The sequence below is a fragment of the Ciconia boyciana genome, chromosome 8 (genome assembly GCF_034638445.1).
Source record: "Ciconia boyciana chromosome 8, ASM3463844v1, whole genome shotgun sequence".
Classification (NCBI taxonomy): Eukaryota; Metazoa; Chordata; class Aves; order Ciconiiformes; family Ciconiidae; genus Ciconia; species Ciconia boyciana.
Genome location: NC_132941.1, coordinates 8,109,390 through 8,126,911, shown reverse-complemented (window position 1 = coordinate 8,126,911; position 17,522 = coordinate 8,109,390). Strand labels below are relative to the sequence as shown.

General features: G+C 41.8%; 1 protein-coding gene across 13 annotated transcripts in view; it reads right to left on the bottom strand.

The window, feature by feature from the left end:
- Positions 1 to 17,522, bottom strand: part of AKAP13 (A-kinase anchoring protein 13) — a 227,226-nt gene that overhangs the window by 13,871 nt on the left and 195,833 nt on the right. For all 13 annotated transcript variants that reach the window (XM_072871546.1, XM_072871545.1, XM_072871548.1 and 10 more), the window contains 14 exons: positions 15,544 to 15,715; positions 12,262 to 12,329; positions 11,336 to 11,402; positions 10,008 to 10,143; positions 8,933 to 9,045; positions 7,711 to 7,857; positions 6,839 to 7,089; positions 6,083 to 6,208; positions 5,861 to 5,978; positions 5,073 to 5,321; positions 2,738 to 2,814; positions 1,180 to 1,361; positions 1,015 to 1,097; positions 507 to 686 (listed from right to left, as the gene is read on the bottom strand). In XM_072871546.1, the coding sequence (XP_072727647.1) occupies positions 507 to 686; positions 1,015 to 1,097; positions 1,180 to 1,361; positions 2,738 to 2,814; positions 5,073 to 5,321; positions 5,861 to 5,978; positions 6,083 to 6,208; positions 6,839 to 7,089; positions 7,711 to 7,857; positions 8,933 to 9,045; positions 10,008 to 10,143; positions 11,336 to 11,402; positions 12,262 to 12,329; positions 15,544 to 15,715 (1,969 nt within the window). The remainder of the gene's footprint in view (positions 1 to 506; positions 687 to 1,014; positions 1,098 to 1,179; positions 1,362 to 2,737; positions 2,815 to 5,072; positions 5,322 to 5,860; positions 5,979 to 6,082; positions 6,209 to 6,838; positions 7,090 to 7,710; positions 7,858 to 8,932; positions 9,046 to 10,007; positions 10,144 to 11,335; positions 11,403 to 12,261; positions 12,330 to 15,543; positions 15,716 to 17,522) is intronic.

Below are 17,522 nucleotides of genomic sequence, written 5' to 3'. Positions count from 1 at the left end.
CCAGGCAACCCTGGTGTGCTTTGACAACAGCATTTAATTATTTTTAGCCTCTCCAAAAATCGTACTGGAAGGTTGCCCAGGTTTCCAACTACCCTTGCCTTTGTCAACGGACTTGCTTGTCCGTTGCAGGCATCACAAGCGCCTGCTGGAACCCAAGCTCTGCTCTCACACTCTGCTGAGACTGAAGCACAGCAAAAGCCTGGATGGTCCAAATTCCGGCCAAGGATAAATCATGCACTGCTCCTGACCCCGGCGCAGATTCAATGCATGGTGGTTCTCTGTGTTGACTTTTCTACCCTCTTTCAACAGCCACCAATATCTGCTTCCTTTCCTGATCCTCACTACCTGTCCCTGAGACAATACCATGAGTAGCAATACCTCCTTATCTATGCTGCTATTCTGACAGAGAAGACTTCCACTGCAAAACTGGTGCTTGAGGACTGATGGCTTCACAGAAGGTGGGTCCATTGGTTAGTGTACTTAACGTGTCACCCTGACTTGCTCACCTTCGTTTATTGCAGTTTTCATAATGGCCTCTCCTTTTGGTGCCTCTTCTGTGTTGGCTCTGAAGAGCAGCCTGGAGCCTGGCATGTCCTCCTGCACAGAACTGTCTGCCATGTCCCGGAAGATCTTAGCCTTCTCCTCCAGCAAGAGGAGGATCTGCTTATCCTTCTGCTGAAGTTGTTCTGTGGGGGTAAACAGAAAACAGAGATGAAGACAGAAAATAAAAGCTTCGGCAAGGAAACTGAGCGATGCCTGAGATATTGGCCCCATCTAGTGGAACCTGATGATACAACTGTGCCCTGCATAATCCTGCACAGCAACGGCACCCAGCAGGCTCAGAAAAAAAATAATGCCAGCAAGATGAGGTGTAAACAAGCATTGCAATTATTTGCTGGATGCAGGATTCTCATTCCTTTGAAAAAGTCACAGATCAACTACAAAACTCAACACAACAATTCCTGTAAATTTTTCAAAAACCGCCCCCCAGCTCTGTCCCAGGCAGGATTTTACCTTTCAGTCCTCTCACTTTCGCGTCCGACACTTTCTTTTCAAACTCAGACTCACAAGGGACTCCTTCGTCTTCATCTTTATCCCTGGATAAAAGACATGTCTCAATTACTACCAGAACATGGCCATGTGCATCACCTGCCTTGCAAGAACAGCGTGGTAGCTTACATGGTGTTCATTGTGTCTTGAATGATCTGTATCCAGCCGTTACGCTCTTCTTTGGAGCTGGCATGGACTTCCACCATTTCGGGATCTTTTACACCCATACTGATCAGGAACAAACCCTTCTCTTCATGAGCTACTTCTCGTACGATCAACTTCTTCAGAGAGATCACAGTGGATTTCTGGTCCTTCAGATGGAAAGAAATGGGTGAGGAGGGTGAACAGTACTAGTTCCCAGATGTAAACTAGCATTGAAAAGGTCCCAATAACCATACTGCTCCTTCTCTCAGGTTGTAAACATTTTCTGAACCTATTGGCTAATTAAAAAAATAAATCATTTTAATGGGGCCAAAGAACAGGGAAGGGCTTGCTTTCCTCCATCAGTTCTGTAGGAAAAGCAATTTCACCTTGTTCCATTTCAACAAAGAATTAATTTAAAATTGACTTTGTGGTTTTGCAAACTCTACCATATTTTGCTCGAACTCCAGGAGACCTTTGATCTCATCTCCTCCTGCCCACACTCTCTCTGTCATTAATATCACAGATCCTTAAACTTAATGCAGCTTGCTAGTGCCTGCTTCACACACATTATCTTCACGATCTCTCCCTAGGATGAAGTAACATCATGTTTTCAAATCCCACAAAACCCCTGCTGTTCTCAGAAGCTCATAGCTGACTCCTATGATGGAGAAGACTTGTGTGTAAGATGACATTCATTGTGTGCTATGGTCTCTGTGTAATCAGCCTGCTCAGTTAAAACGTCCCTTTGCTGTCAGGTCATCTACATACGAGTCGGACCCTTTGTGCATTTTACGGGATGCTACAAGTGGGGTGATTTGGTAGCGGTTCACTAGCAGGACTTGGGTGCAAATCAGCTCCCCCTGTGTAGGGCAGTGAGTCTGTGCAGATCGTTGGTGCAACTGGAATAACAAATTATCAGCTTTCAGAATGTTCAAAGACTGGAAAGGTCACAAGGTTTAGCCAGTCTAGACCATGCCTGCAAGGTACAGCCCCAACAGACTCAATTAGGTACTAGGTTTTCTTCGGCAGGTCAGTGTGCCTAGCCCTTTTAGGAAGCCTGCCTTCAAAAGCTAATGTTTTTGGTCTTGTGTGTTACAAATATATTCCTCTGACATTTATTTTCAAGTTGTTCTGTTGAATTTAATGCAGTGGCATTTCACCTCCCCACCCCCCGTAGTAGCTCCCAACATATTAGGACATTTCCTTCTGCTTAGATTAATTTTTACAATGTTTGCATTATCCCATTGCCCCCTCCCACCCCCATCACTGCTTCAATGTGCACAAACTGAAAAGGAGTAAGTGTATCAAGTGACAGGCAGGTTTTCAAGGCCAATTATCAGCTGTGCCAAGGCACTGCAGAAAGGGGAAGTGGGGCATGAAGACATGTTTTCCTATCAAAAAGAATGGAGTCTGCTCAGCAAACGAAAATGTTATAAGCAAGAAAATTAAGTTGTTCAGCAGGCAATGGCTGGCTTCGCTGCACAACACACATAAAGGGTCTCTCACGTAGAAAAGGAAGGAGGAGAAAAGGTTGAAGCCTTACCAATGAGGCAAAGACATACTTCTGATCCTTCTCCTGAAGGAATACAAGCACGTCAGAGAGGAGAACAGCCTGGACTTCTGCAAAAGAAAAAGCATACCAGTACAGTATAACCACGCAACGCACCCCCAAAACAGATTTATTTTAATAACACCAGTGCTGGGGAGCAGTAGGGCTGTTTTTGCAAATCCTGCAAGCAGGGTCAACCTCCCAGTTAGCAGGAGGAGCAGGGGCACCTCCTGGGGATGCCATGTCAGGTTAGCTCTGAACCGACTTTGTGTTAAGCAGAACACAACAGCACCTGGGAAACCTGCAGGATTTTCTCTCATCTGTTGGAGCAGGGGTGCTCCTCTCTAGCCACGTGCTTTCTAACAGTTAAGACATGGGCATAACAGCAAAAGCTAGACACGCTTACTGAATAGAAGCACTGTTTTCTCAAACAATCAATATTTTAGCCCTCAAGCAAAATATCTGCACAGGAAGTTTTGGGTTTTATGGTTCTCTTGATGAGTGGTTTGCGGAGTGTAAATTATCGTGCAATAACAACATTTGTCAGCTGCAGTTTCTTTCCCAGGAAATACTGACTTCAGGAGCCACCACTAATTCTGCTCACAAACACAACTCTTGCTGACTCCAAGGGGAGCTGACAGAGCCTGCATGAGATGCAGGACCTGGCTTTCTTTCACAGGAGAAGGAAGCACAACATCAAGCCAACAGAGGATTTTAAATCTGAATACAGCCTTTTCCCAGAGTACACGTACAGCCTTCCAAGTGTCCTAATGACATATAAAGTTGCACAGAAACTACCAAGTATAATGCTCCACCCAGAGCCCTCAGTACAAAGAGTTTTTGTGTAATGTACTTGGGAAATCTTGTGACAGAGAGGAAGCAAACCAAAAAGTTAAATCATCCCGTGGGTAATTCCTTCCATTCTGTTTTGGGAAGACAGGATCTGTTCCAGATAAAAGAACCACCAAACTTTAATCAAAGCTGCAAAATGAACTCAAAGCTCTGGGAGGTTTGCAAAAGTTGGCATTTGACTCGGTTCTTCTCTGTTGTCTCTGCACTTTGCAAGAGGGGAAATGCTAAAACCCTCTTATAAAAGTTCTTCCTATGCTTCTCTGTGCTCCATTTCAAATCCCGTAAAATAGCCTGAATGTATGAACTAGCTACTCTCTCCCTGGGCTCTGCAGCTTGTCTGCAGGACGTGCTTTTGCTGGGAGCTTGCACTTCAGACAGAGGCATGTTTATGCATTTCTATGACTTAGAAATGCAAATGCGGCCTGTACTTATCACAAGATTTCACAACAGCAGCATAACTTGCTTCATCCACCACCTAAACTCAGTAGCAATCTCGGGTGCCTAGAAACCATCTGTAAGCTTCCTGTTTCCAAAACGTCAAAATAAATCATACCCGATATGGAATTTCGTGTCATCACTGCCTCCCTGCACAGCACAACACCAGGCTACCAGTCCCCATCCATGCCCAAGTACCATGGTTTAATCAGCTGATACTGGAGTGAGAGAAGGAAAGCCCAGCCTTCTTGCCAAGCCTGAGACACAGCCCTGTCTGCTCTTACTGCTACTGTGGTCCCAGCTGAAGGCTTCCTTGGGAGATTTAGTGTTTAATTCAGTAGAGAACTTCAGTGCTCAGCAGAGCACAGCACCTTAGAAAAATTATTTCCACCTGATAATAAACAAAAAGCAAATCAAGAAAACATTGACCAAACAAGAGGACACCAGAGCCTCTCCTGAACAGTTTGCGTCAGTAGCTCAAGAGGTTCAAGAACAACAAATGCCAGGGACACCTCTCTGGAGTCCCAGTGAAACCAGGATGGTAATGCTGAGCCTGGCAAGCCCTACTGCAGACCTTAAAGCAAAGGAAAGGCAGTCCTGCTGGTGGGCAGAGCCACTGGGAAGCTGAGGTTAGATCTCAGATGCAGCGAGCATGCTTCCTGGAACCGCTGCACATGCGCATTGTGGCATGGAGATCTGACTCACTGCTCTAGGCAACTGCAGCCCCATCACGTTCTCCTGGCCCAAAGGATCCCCCAGTGACTCTGCTCCTCGGCTGATGCACCGAGGTGTCACTGCAACCCACGCCTGCAGCAGGCATGCAGTCACCAGGAGGAAAAGCAGCTATCCATCACCCCAGAAACGACATAAGGAATCGGAAATGCTGCGATGGGAAGCGAGTGTACAGCATGGAGAAAACTGCTGTCAAAACCTCTCAAAGCAGAAGAACAAATAAAGGCTGGAGACACTAATCTGAGGACTAATCCTACATCCAGAGAGGGCGAGCTGTATCCTCCCCCAGCAGAAGGCAGGACAGTCTTACCTTTTAACCGGCCAGCTGCATTTTTTAGTGAAACAGGCCCGTCTCGGATGAGCTTCCGATGCCTCAAGTCCTCTCTTGCAAACATTTGGCCACTTTTCATCCTCATGATGGACTTGCTATCCGTCCGGTTGTAAATCTCACCAAGACGCATTTTCTTTTCATAATTGCTGACTTTGCTATTGACTGCAGCAATCACATCTTTAACAAGGTTTAATGACTGAGTTAAGTCTTCATGTTCCACTTCATTTTCTTTGAACAGAAAGAGAAACACCTCGATTTCACTTCATCCTTGTGGACTCTAACTTCCTGATTTTACCTCCTTCCTTCCTCTTCTCCCTCCCAAATTCCCACATTATAACTTTTTAATACGTCTATAAAACAGGCTGCATTTTTCCCTCTTAAGAAGAGTTTCACAAAACCTTTCACATATATGGTTAAGGTTGGGGACTTTTCCAATATACTTTGTATATGAGACAGTATAGATGAAATGCAGAAATTAACCACATATTTTAGCCATTACCAAAAAAAGCAAGCTGGGAGACTTTGGAGTCTAAGCATGTTGCTCCATAATTAGCTACAGACAGACTTATAACAACTAAATCAAGGCACCCGAACTAACTAATCCTAAATGGAGATATGAAACTGAGTTATCTCGTTACAGCGGTGTGAGATAATAATGACTGGATTAGTAGGTCTATTCTAAGAAAATCTGCTTCAGCTGAAAAGGATCCAAGAAATTTACACTGGAGGAACAAACAAATGCTTAGAATAGAGGAACTGGTCCCTACCTTTGGTGTACTGCAGTATCCTTTGTAAAAGGACCGGGTACTTTGTGATTCTCTGTGTTACCAACAAGATACATTCAGAAATCCCAAGACGCCTCACCAGGGAGCTGCTCATTTTTTTCTAAGGAACAAAGATGAAAATTTCAATTCCGTAGCAAAACGGTCACCAGAGTGCAGAAAGGCCATACTTTTTCCATTGACTATGTCTGTTCTACCACGTCCTACCTTGACAAATGCCTGAAACCGCTTGTCCTTTGAGTACAGATCTTTGAAGTTATTTACTGCCTCATTGTGATGCCCACAGAATTTGCCGTATGTTTTCTTCATTCGCTCGGCACTCTCACCGGAGAACTGCAAGACACGAGACACAGAGGTCAAATTTGCACTGAGCTCCTGGTGTGATATCCCAGCAGTGCCTGCCAGTCTGTCAAAAGAACTTGATGAAACCGAATTAATCCAAAGCATCCTAAACCAGGCAATTAGATCTCTAGAAAGTAAAGAGCTGAGTTTGAGACTTCACTGTGTTCACACAATGCAAAATTTGGGATTCTGCCTCACAGGGCTTAAAAGCCAACAACAAAAAAGTCAAGACAGACAAAAAGAAGAAGGGAGAAAGTGCAGATAAAGAAAAGTAAAACGACCCACCCAAAGTTAAATAGCAGGTCAGTAACTCGGCCAAGACACACATTGGGCATATTTTGTCGTGGGCTACTGCCTACCCTCCAGGCTATGGTCAAACCGTTCTGTGTCTGTCAGGGAATGCTTCTCTTTCCCACAAAATAAACTAAATTAATTTTCATCATTAGACCTTCCTCTGAAAGAGCAAACAGTGCTTCAAAAAGCAGAGGCTGAGATTTTTACGTGTATGAAGAGTAAAGGTGCCATCAGCTGTGATTATCTAACAGGCATAAACAGGAGGGAAGGAAGAGCGCCTGGTTTCCAGCTGTGCTCTCAGAAGTGCAAGCATTTTCCAGCGCTTACTTGATTCACTAGGATGTCACCTATCCTCTTGATAACAAAGTTCTTTTCACTTTTGTCTGCCAACGACTCCTTCTTCCTTTCCAGAATCCGCTGGAAGAAATGACTGTGGATGTGCAGCAAGTTTTCCAGGCAGGGAAAGATCTTGTCCACGACTTGTTGATCATACTGCAGCTCTTTTAACATCCCTGCGCTGTATACGTCGTTCATGATCTTCAGGGTGCGGACATGATGCATTTCTGTCTGCATTAGCTCTGTATAGGATGAGGACAAGGTCAAAACCAAGGTCACTGTAGAGTACATGGGTGTAGAGTACAAGGAAAAGCTCCCATTAGAAAGCTCGTCCATAATTGGGCTTCTCTAAGTGGCTTCAGAAAATTTCATGTCAGGTATTGAAACATCAGTCAATAGTTTCACGTGTGGGAGAAATAGGGGGGCAGAGGAGTCCCACAAAAAAGAGCTTTGGACATTGCTGCTGAGGTCTGAACCTTCAGCACTGTTATCTGCTCCTTCCAACACCTCAGTGCCAGTCTCAACATAGTGCGCTTTTGCCATACAGGATGGCTCTTGCATCTGGCAAGAGAAGACTTCCTAGCTAGCTGCTCTGCTGTAACGGAGTTTAAAAGTCATCAGCAAACAAATGAGGAGAGGCAATTTCTGATTTTTTTTATGGCTTCCGGATACGTGAAAGGCAGAAAGAAAGCTTTCACAGAATACATTACGTTTCTAAGAACTTCAAGAATGAAACTCTGGCTTCTAAGGAAACCAAGTCAATGTTCCTATTCACTGACCTAAAGCTTCCCAAATCCATGCATGCCAGTATATCAAGAAGCTATCTACAATGAGTGAACAGTTAAGATGCAGGTATCTCTCACCGTAAATGACATCTTGCCGTTTGACAACATCTTTGTTTTGCTGCTGTAGGAACTTGCTGTCCACTACTTGGCTCCAGGACTCTGCCTCCAGCTGCTTGGAATCTAATTCCAGGTCTCCCATCAGCTGTCCTTCGTTCATATCTGCACCTTCACAAAGCAATGTAAGTGCCGTTAAGATGTGGGTAACTTGTCTCATTATGGGTAACTTGTCTCATTTGAGATTCCAGTCTATTCATTTAGGTTTAGGCTTTCTCTGTTATACCACAGACATCACACACACTCTCCTTTACTGACACAAAAATGATCATATGAAATTATAGCACGTAAGGACCAGGTTATAAAAAGCACTTTTAAAGGTTATTTGCTAGTTGCACAAAACTAGTTCATGATTTTCACATAGACCAAATTCTAGCTCAGATAAAAGACAGCGGATTCTTTACCTGCAATGCAACAACATCGCAGGTAAATAAAAAACCACAACACCTAGTTTGTCTTCCTTCATTTACATCATTGAATCGAGGGAACTTAGACATATGTGAAGTCTGTGTTTTCAAGCTTAGAAAGCCAGAACTGATGCAGGTAGAAGTGAACACTACATACATACATATATATCTTTAAGAAAGATTGCTCATTTGTGCAGGAACTGGGAAATTTTCTCTCATCACCATGAGCATGCCCTTGTGTAGTCCTTAATAAATTAAGACCATTCTTCTCTTTTCAGGTAAATATTGGCTAAGATGTAAAAATACTGATTATATCCCAAAAAGGCACCATATATAAAAAATATTTAAACTTAATAAATGAATTTAACTGACTTCACTTTCAAACCTACAAAACTAAACGTTTCTTCCTTTCCCACTTTGGAAAAATACGAAATGCAGGACATCAGCGTGAAAAAGGTGACAGTGCAAAATCTGTGGCTGTATGAATGGGCCAGGGGTGCAGAACAAAAGAGGAAATGTTCGTCCCTGAGCTAAATTCCAAGTAACTCAACTGCTACTGAAACCTTTTAAATGTTTTCTGACAACTCAACAAGCTAAAGAAATTACTATGTGGGGCTTTGTTTTAGTTTATCATACTAATATTCTAAGATTAAAGTAAATGCACTTTAATTGTCCATTAGAAATAAAAACTCTTGCTGAAATGCCAAAATAGAATTTCTATTTCTGGAAAGCAGCACTGAGACCTTCCTGTTGCTATAAATGCCATGGGGATCTCTTACCCTCATCAACCAGTGACTCTGTGGATTCATTCACCCGGCTGATTTTATGTAAGGAATCTGTTGACTGTGACAGGAATTTCCAAGTGTGTATTAAGCTGTCATCGTTCCCAACTCTGCAGAAAAACAGAACACAGAATATCACTTATGACATCAAAAAACAGTGAAATGCATTTTCAAATACACAGAAGAAATGCATTTTTGAATACGAATTGAAAACCAAAGCAAACGTTGCACGGTTATGTACAGAAATGTATTTTTATTAATTGTTTTCTAACAACTACCCATTGGGGCTCAACAAGCTGCAAGATCTACAGTTCTGAGTGACGGTGCTTCTTCTATAAGGAATTGCATCTGGTTTTATGGTTTGGACAACTCCTTTTAATTCCTTTCCATTTTACTGTCACTTCCCATTGTCGTTGGGGCAGGCAGTGCAAAAATGCAATACAAAAGGCTATCCAAGAGTCTTTATCACTAGCTCTGAGAAGGATCAGAAGAATGGACTGAAATAAATTTCACCATGATTATCCAGGGCATGCAAAGTATCCAGAACATCCCAGTCCATGTTATTGCCCTGTGTGTAGAATTGCTCAGTATGCAGGTAGTGCAGGAACCATAAATTAGACTTTATTCTATTTTTTTTTTGTAACTAATTATGTATAACACAGTCCTAAAACACCATTAAGACAGCAGCTCTGTGCCTCCACCATATCATTATGGACACAGAAGTTAATACTACACCTGAGCTGCAAATGTGTGCTTGCACAGTACCCAGCCAAAGGCAAGGAATTTCCTCCTGGAGCCCAGAGCATCTCTATGAAGTGGCCTTGAATATAACCAGGCCAACTCAGATGCCTCTGAACTCATGCCATGACTAAACTAACCCAGACAATCTGATTGTGCAGAAGACAACTGACGGTATCATATACAATGTGGGTATTTCTGGTTTTGTGACCCTCTTTTGTACCTTTAACACAAATCGTAGTACACAAACTTATTTTTAATGAGATCTGAATTCCTCTATGCTTGCAGCGTCAGGTAATACACATACACTCATGTGCGCAGGGAGGAACCTTACCCTGCAATGTTCTGTATTGAGACACTTTTCGAAAGTGCTGTAGTCTGTTGTGATCTCCTGTTATTGAATATTGAGGTTACGGTGTTTTCATCAGGAGCAAGTATTGCAGAGCGAGGGCGCTCCTTCGGTTGTGAGCCTGGAAGGGAAGTGTCAGAGAAAAGTCAGCTCATGCAACTATGTTCTTAACCGTGATGATGATGACGTAAAGAAACCAGGCTCTAAAATTAACTTTTCTTTCTAGAGTTATTACCAGATCTCAGCTATTAGAAACAGCCGTATGAAGGAAAGAACATCGACCCCTGTGCAGAACTGACTGCATTGCACTACACTTAAAAGATCTGGGTGGGATCTGCAAGTCCAGTAACATACACTTGGGAAACTGAATTTAATTTTATTTGATAAATAATCACATGTAGCAATCTACTATGTTGATTTTTAATTTCCCTGGGCCTATAATTACATACATCTTCCTGCTTCTGGTCAAACTTTTTGAGGTAGGTTTCTCTATCAGTACGTACTACAGAGAAATGCTAATCCTTATCTCATTATACTATCACATACCTTTAAGTAATCTTTTCATATTAATTCCAGATTTTCCCTTCTTCAGATGCATTTCTGCTTTCTGCAGCGATACCTCTGAATTTCATGATAAATACCACAGTGGGCACATTTGTATCATACACTGTGGTTCCATACAGTGATCTCCAAGCTATCACTAAATAAGCTTATCAAATCATGGCACTACAAAACCCATGTGTGCTATTTCACTCCTATTCTCTGCCCTTGGTCACACTGGGTAGCTCTGCAGTTCAGTATATATCTCAGCGCAGCCAGGAAAAGTTTGTCAGTATTGCTCTTAGTCAAAATTAAACTTTCTGTTTTTACTACCTCAAAGGATAAGACTATTTAATTAAAAAAAAAAGGTATTTTGAACAAGCATCCTCTCCACTTGTGATCTTAACAATTTCTGTTAATATAATACTGATAGTTAGATTCTTTCCAATGTCAGACACCCATGGACATGGGCTGCGTCTTCCACATTTTGTGGACTTATTAGCTGTAGGTCTTCAGCAAGCTACAGGGGTCAAGTAGTTATTCTAAATCTGAGATGACTTTACATTTGCTTAAAGCTACATGGACACTGCAGAAGTGGATGAACTCTGTGCAACTTCAGTACAACTTCTGAAATCCCAAACATTATCATGCACAGAAGATGCTCTCATCTCTGCTTTGCTTATCTTTCATAATTTCAAATATTAGTTGTCAGAACAGTTAAGAACAGCAGATACAGACCATCACCAAAGCAGAGGGAAAGGAAGTTTTCTTACTTTTGTTTCTCATGGTTACTGTGGGTAACGAAGAGGTATCATGTGCCTGCAGCATCCCTCTCTGTGGCTGAAATAAAAATGAAATTCACTGTAATTTCTTCCTCCTTTCTCCCATCAGGCTGTGCCACATAACTAAAATAAAAAAGCTATGTTTTTTCTGAATCCTCTCAGATCAGTTCTTGGCTGTATGTGTATTCTTATATACACATATATATATACACACACACACATATATATGCACACAAGCACACACACATGCACCCCCTCCAGTTGCCATCAATGAAATGGGCGAAATAACAGATGGAGAAATGTGCAGCAAATAGGAAAACGGGAAGAGAAAGTGCTGACAATACTGAAGAGAACTGAAAATCATAATTGTATAGACATTAACTAGCTTGGAGAACCACACTGCAGAAGTTCCTCACATTTGGGACAAGCATGAATTCTGCATGTTCCTCATATAAACAACATACATATTTAATAGTTTTCATTACGCATTATATACACATGATACACATTACAGGATGCAGCATTTAAGAATTAAGAGATATGGCATTTAAGGGTGCTGGACACCCCTGAACTTTGCCAGTGAAGTGTTTTTTTTTTTTAATTGAAGCACAGGACAGACCATCTCACCATAAGGTCCCTGTATACTGCAGGGAACAAGGCAGGGAATTTGCTGCCAACAAATACCCCGTGGTGCTGACCTGGAGCATTCACAGAGTCCCAGGGACAGCTACTGTATTAACATGTGGTTCTGGTGAATTTCCGGAGAGCCCAGAGAAATTATTCACTATAGCACAGGGGCTGAAGTTCTTTCCAATAAGCTGGAAACTTTGGGATGTACAGTAGAAGATGTTATATATCTGCATACTAAATTGTTTAAACTTTTTTGTTTATTCAGTAGAGTAGATGAAATCTCTTACCTTCATTTTGACCTTTGCACAAGAAGCAAAACTCTCCTTACAGCCTTTGTGAACAATTGCATTGCAGTCTGTCAAAAGTAAAAAAACAACCAATTAACAAAAAACCACAGAAAACAGGTCACTTTTTGCCATTTGTAATCTGGACTGTTGTCTTGCACAACTGAGAATTACAACTTTTAGGCATCATTGTGGTTTACATGAGTAGCTACAGACACTGAGAGACAGGCTGCTCTCCCAGATAATTAGCCCTTTGTTTGTTAACAAGATTTTCTCATGGAATTTAACAGGAAATTCTGTTTAAAAATCAATGCAAGGTTGAGTCACCAGGGTCCTAATGGGTCTTAAATTATGAAAAAAAAAAGAAAAAAGGAAAGAAAAAAGATGGAGTTATTCCTCTGAAAGAAAAGTAAGGTGGAAAGCAGAAGCAGGAGACAGAAACAGAAACCGATGGTAGGGCCAATATTTTCTCTGAAAACACAAATACTGTTCTTATCAAGACAAGGATTATGGGATCCAAAAGACAGGAAAAGGATAGGAAAATTCATTTAACATAAACTCAGACGTATAATAGCCAAGATCTACAGTACAGGAACCAAGTGCTACTGTGCTACAGGATTATCAGAAAAAGTAACAGGAGCATCTGCCAGGTGACTGCATCAATGACGTTAGGACTTCCTGCTGAAAACTAGACTGAAGCCACTGTTTTGGTCTGAAACCACATTTACCAATGCAAAGAGTATTATGCTTTAATACCACTCTTTGCTGCATATCTGCCAGAGCAAAAGCTGTGTATCTTTTTTGGAATACCCTGAGTCTGCCCATGATCTCTACCAGCAGATTTCTGGGAATCAAAGTTGTCAAAGATGATTAAAACTGTTTTTTTCATAATAATTGATAATTGGGTTTGGAGTATTAACTCTTCTGCCAGATGAAAGATCACAACTCAAACCCTCTCAGATGAGATTCAGTAGCTTAGAGAAAACCTGTTATTTCCACTCATTCATGAAAACACATATTAATACAGATCATTAATTATATTTTAAGTGTACGTTACACTGTAAGCGTACAGTTCTGAATTATTTCTAGAAGAAATATGAAAGGAAAAAATTCCACGCCCAGAATGACAATATGCTCACATTCCTAAAATTCTTACATTTGGGCCTACTTAATAAAAGCCAGTAATTCTTCTGATATTTTGAGAGGTAAAGGTAGGGCCATAGGGCGTTGCTATTATGTCAATGTCCCACAATTTCCTGTGCAAGAAAGACAGAAGAAACAAACCTGCATGTTCTTGCAAAAACCCACAAGCAGTATCATTTTTCAGATCAAACAAGGAAGAGGGACAGAACCTGCTTCTGGTGCATGAAAAGAGGCAGTGAGACAATTCAGAACCATTAAATTCACACTCAAGCCTTTAAAGCCTGAAGGCAGCTCTTTAGTATGTACCATTTAGCAACAGAGCATTTTTATTTTTTAGATCGAAAATCTGGTTTCAGGGACTTTATTCCTCCAATTCAACTGTTCAGCAGGCAGGAAGTTCCTCCACTCCTCTGTATCACTGGTATTAATAATTAAAACCCCCAAAAGCTTCTTTTCTGCATCACTGACCATAAAAAATAAAAAAGACCAGGCAAACAGCTATTAAAAATCAGGATTTTTTGCTTGCCCATTTGTTTTAGAGCATGCTAAACCTTTCAGCATTGACTAGCTATTTCAGGAAGCTGGGGGCGTCACTGAAAAGTCGAGACATTGATTTAAAATGATCCAGCGCTTTAAAATGCATTAAGAAAAAGTCATCCATAGGCGAGACAGAGCAGTGATGGTAGCAGTAAAGCACTGCCACTTCTGTAGGAAAAAAGTAGTCTACAACAACACAGGAACAACAGAGCCTCTGCTGCTGGTTATCAGTCATTTCCAAGGCATTTGATGGTTGATTTTAAGATGCGATGGGAGAAAGGACCACTCTCAGATGTGAGCTTACAACCTGGGCCCTGACCAAACTTTCCTTGCGGCATTCATTTTCTGGCCAATGCAGAAAACTTAAAATAATTTTCTGTTGTACTTTGAAAAATAAGGAAAGTACATCTGTGCTAAAACATATGACATAGTTGGATTATTTTAACTCATTAGGATATAGAGAGTTAAATTGGGATATATTTGATTTTCTAAGTGGCTTCAGAAGCTGTTAAAAAGTTGAGTGGAGAAAGGGAGAGGACACATTTGTAAGCTTATAATTGTTGATGTTTTCCATTTCCCATCAGACTGACCCAGAGCGTGTCTCATGCAAACAATTTTGCTGAAATCTCTTCTCTTCCAGGAAACTCAGAACTGCCATTCGGGATTCAGCTGGCTGTTCCTTCCCCTGCTCACTGGAGATGTTTTATACACTGCTCCTCTACCAGAAGGAACAAACAGAGACAAAGCCTCCTGCTCCAGCTTGGGAGCAATTCCTGTACACGCTTCGACTTATCTCTAAGCTAGCAGAGTAGAAAATATTACTAATAGTGAGGAACGGAGAGCCCTGAGCTGCAGTGTGAAAAAGACATTTTTGCCTGCTTAATTCATAGCTTTGGGTTGCTGCATAAACCAGACACCACTCTGGTCTCAACCACACAAATGCTGCTGACCTTATCGAGCTAAAGGCATGAGACACCATCTGATAAGAAAAGAGAACAAAATCACCAGTCTCGCAAAAACCCTCTGCTGAGGTTCCCGTACTGCCTGCATTGTACTTCACATGTACTTCACAGGTAGTTGCCATTTGACCTGTGATGCAATTTCATGTATAAAGGGAGAAGAGGGTTAGTATTTCCTTTTTTGTATCACGCTGTTCTCACCGAGGGCTCACCGAAGCAGTGTTTCAGAGAACTAAAGCAATACACTACAGATACTACATTTTTTTCCCCATTGGAAATAAAAGCCACGATCCAAGCCGGCTTTCCGTGTCCTCCATCCATCTTAACGAAGCACCTCAGCCCCAAGTCATTACATGCAGCTGAAATAACCAAAGACTGACGCATCCCAACAAGCAGGGGCAGAAAACCCCGCAGGATGCTGCAATGTCCGAGCACGGGCTAGGAAGGAGGTTGCAGCCTCCTTACAGCCACGACTCATTTCAGTCCAGCTTCCATAAGGCAACATGCTGCTCCATGAATCACTATCTCCAAAGTCTCTCTCCCACCCCATGTCGTTAAGCAAGAGGAAAATAAAGCATAAGGTTTGCATTTCCCATGTCAGATTTAATGAAAAACAAAAGGAAGGGGGGAAAAAACCCTGACTTACTTGCACAGTAGTACGAATCCTTATTGAAAGGTTTCATACAGTGGTAACAGGTTGCTTGGGCTACAACGGAGGTTGCAGTGAAGAAATGTCCGTTTAACAGCTTCTTATCTTTTTCCTTCTCCTTGGAATCTTTGTCCTTCTCTTTAGTCTTCTCTTTATCTTTCTCTTTTTCCTGCCGAGAGAAAATGAACAAATGCCTCATTACTTCGCAGAGGTCTATTCTCTAGTTACAAATTCTTCAGTGTTTGCCTTCGGCACTATGACGATATTGATCGGCATACACCTTGTCAATAGTCATGTGTCTGCACAGCTCTGTTAGAAAAAACAGCTTACAGCCCCCATGGATGTGGATTAACACACTGTTGACTTGCAGAGCCTTCTGCACGGGTATCTCACCAGCGGAGACAAAATTGAGTCTGTTCTGGAGGCAGCTATTTTCTTCCAGCTTTGTTTTATATTTGCTATATAATTAATTACTTCTTCTCTTCTAGGCTCTAATCAATCTCTTCAGCAACTTCAATGAATTGTGTTAAATACAAACACCATGTGTAATGTGTATCAAACTTTCAACACAGTTAATTTTTAAGGCTGACCCGTAAGACTCGTGCTCTGCAGCTGCATTTTTAATGGAGAACGCAAACTCTTCGCCGGTGATGGTACAGCACCACTACCAGAATATTTCCACCTCTGTTTTCCTTCTGACTAGCAACTTTTTCAACAGTTTCATGCAACCCCAAGTAACTATGTGAAGCTTTTTGGGGAAATGGATCTTTTACAACCTCTCGAAGTATGGCATCACAGAAAGGCTGAGGAACAACAGCAACACCATAAAAGATTATCTTCTCTTCCGGAAGCCACAGTTCAACCTCTGGGCTACTCAGCTTTGGAAAGACGACAAGCACAGCCAGCTTCTCCAACTTTTAGAAGAGTTTTTGCTTACCTTTCTAGCGCTACCTGAGATAGAAAATTGCTAAATACTAAAAATTTGAAACATTTTTCCCTGCAGCCTTTCATGGATTTGGAATTCTCCCAAACAATTTTTAAAGGTAAATCCACAGAAAAACTCCAAATTTGAATCATAGCGACTCCTTGTCTTTCTATGTACCATTCTACAAAATGTTTACTGTACAATTCAGCTCCAGATCTGTATTTTAACTGTACTGCAGATTTCATGACATCTGAAAGAGCAGCTTAACCAGAAATTGGTAAAGGCTTCTGTAAGCTTATCTTTGCATTTTGTTATTTATATGCCACATATCCTTTGCTAAATATTGTCAGAGCCTAAATATCAGAGAGCTGCAGAGCAGCCCATGTGAGCAACCGCCATGAAGCGGTTAAAAGAGGTATTGAGCTCTGCAGTCACCAGGAGGGAAACTTCTGAGCCTTTGATGACACACTCGAATAATGAGTAACTCAGCCTAAGGTCTCCCCTCTCCCAGGCAAAATGCCAGCATTGAAGTCTCTCCCTGCAAAGCCTCATAATCAGAAAGTCTATTTACTGGCCCCAAACACTATTTTGTTCTGCAAATAAGCAAACCCAAGAGCATTACAGGATGGAATAAACCTGTCTGAAGCAGAAAACCTGCCAGGAAGAGTCTGCCTTACGGCACACCTCCACCTCCTTTGAGCCACCAGCTCAGATCACCACCCCACGTAAACCTCCACAGCCCTGTTCTCCATCCGCTGATCTGCCCACCTTTAACCATGTCCAGCCTGGCAGGATTCAAGAACTAAAACTCTGCAGTTTAGTCCTTGGCCAATGGTACCAAGTTGATGCCTAGAGTTTTGCTCCATTGCCAGGACTTGTGAAGCTCCAGGAGAAAAGATCACCCTACGCTCAAGGCAGATCTTGTGACTCTCACGCTTGAAATGCTGAACGGAGATTCATCGTTCTATACTTTAAATGTACCTGATGTTTACTGCAAAGCCTAGTGATTCTACAGTCTCGAATAATACCCTGTCTTCATAAAATCACTGTA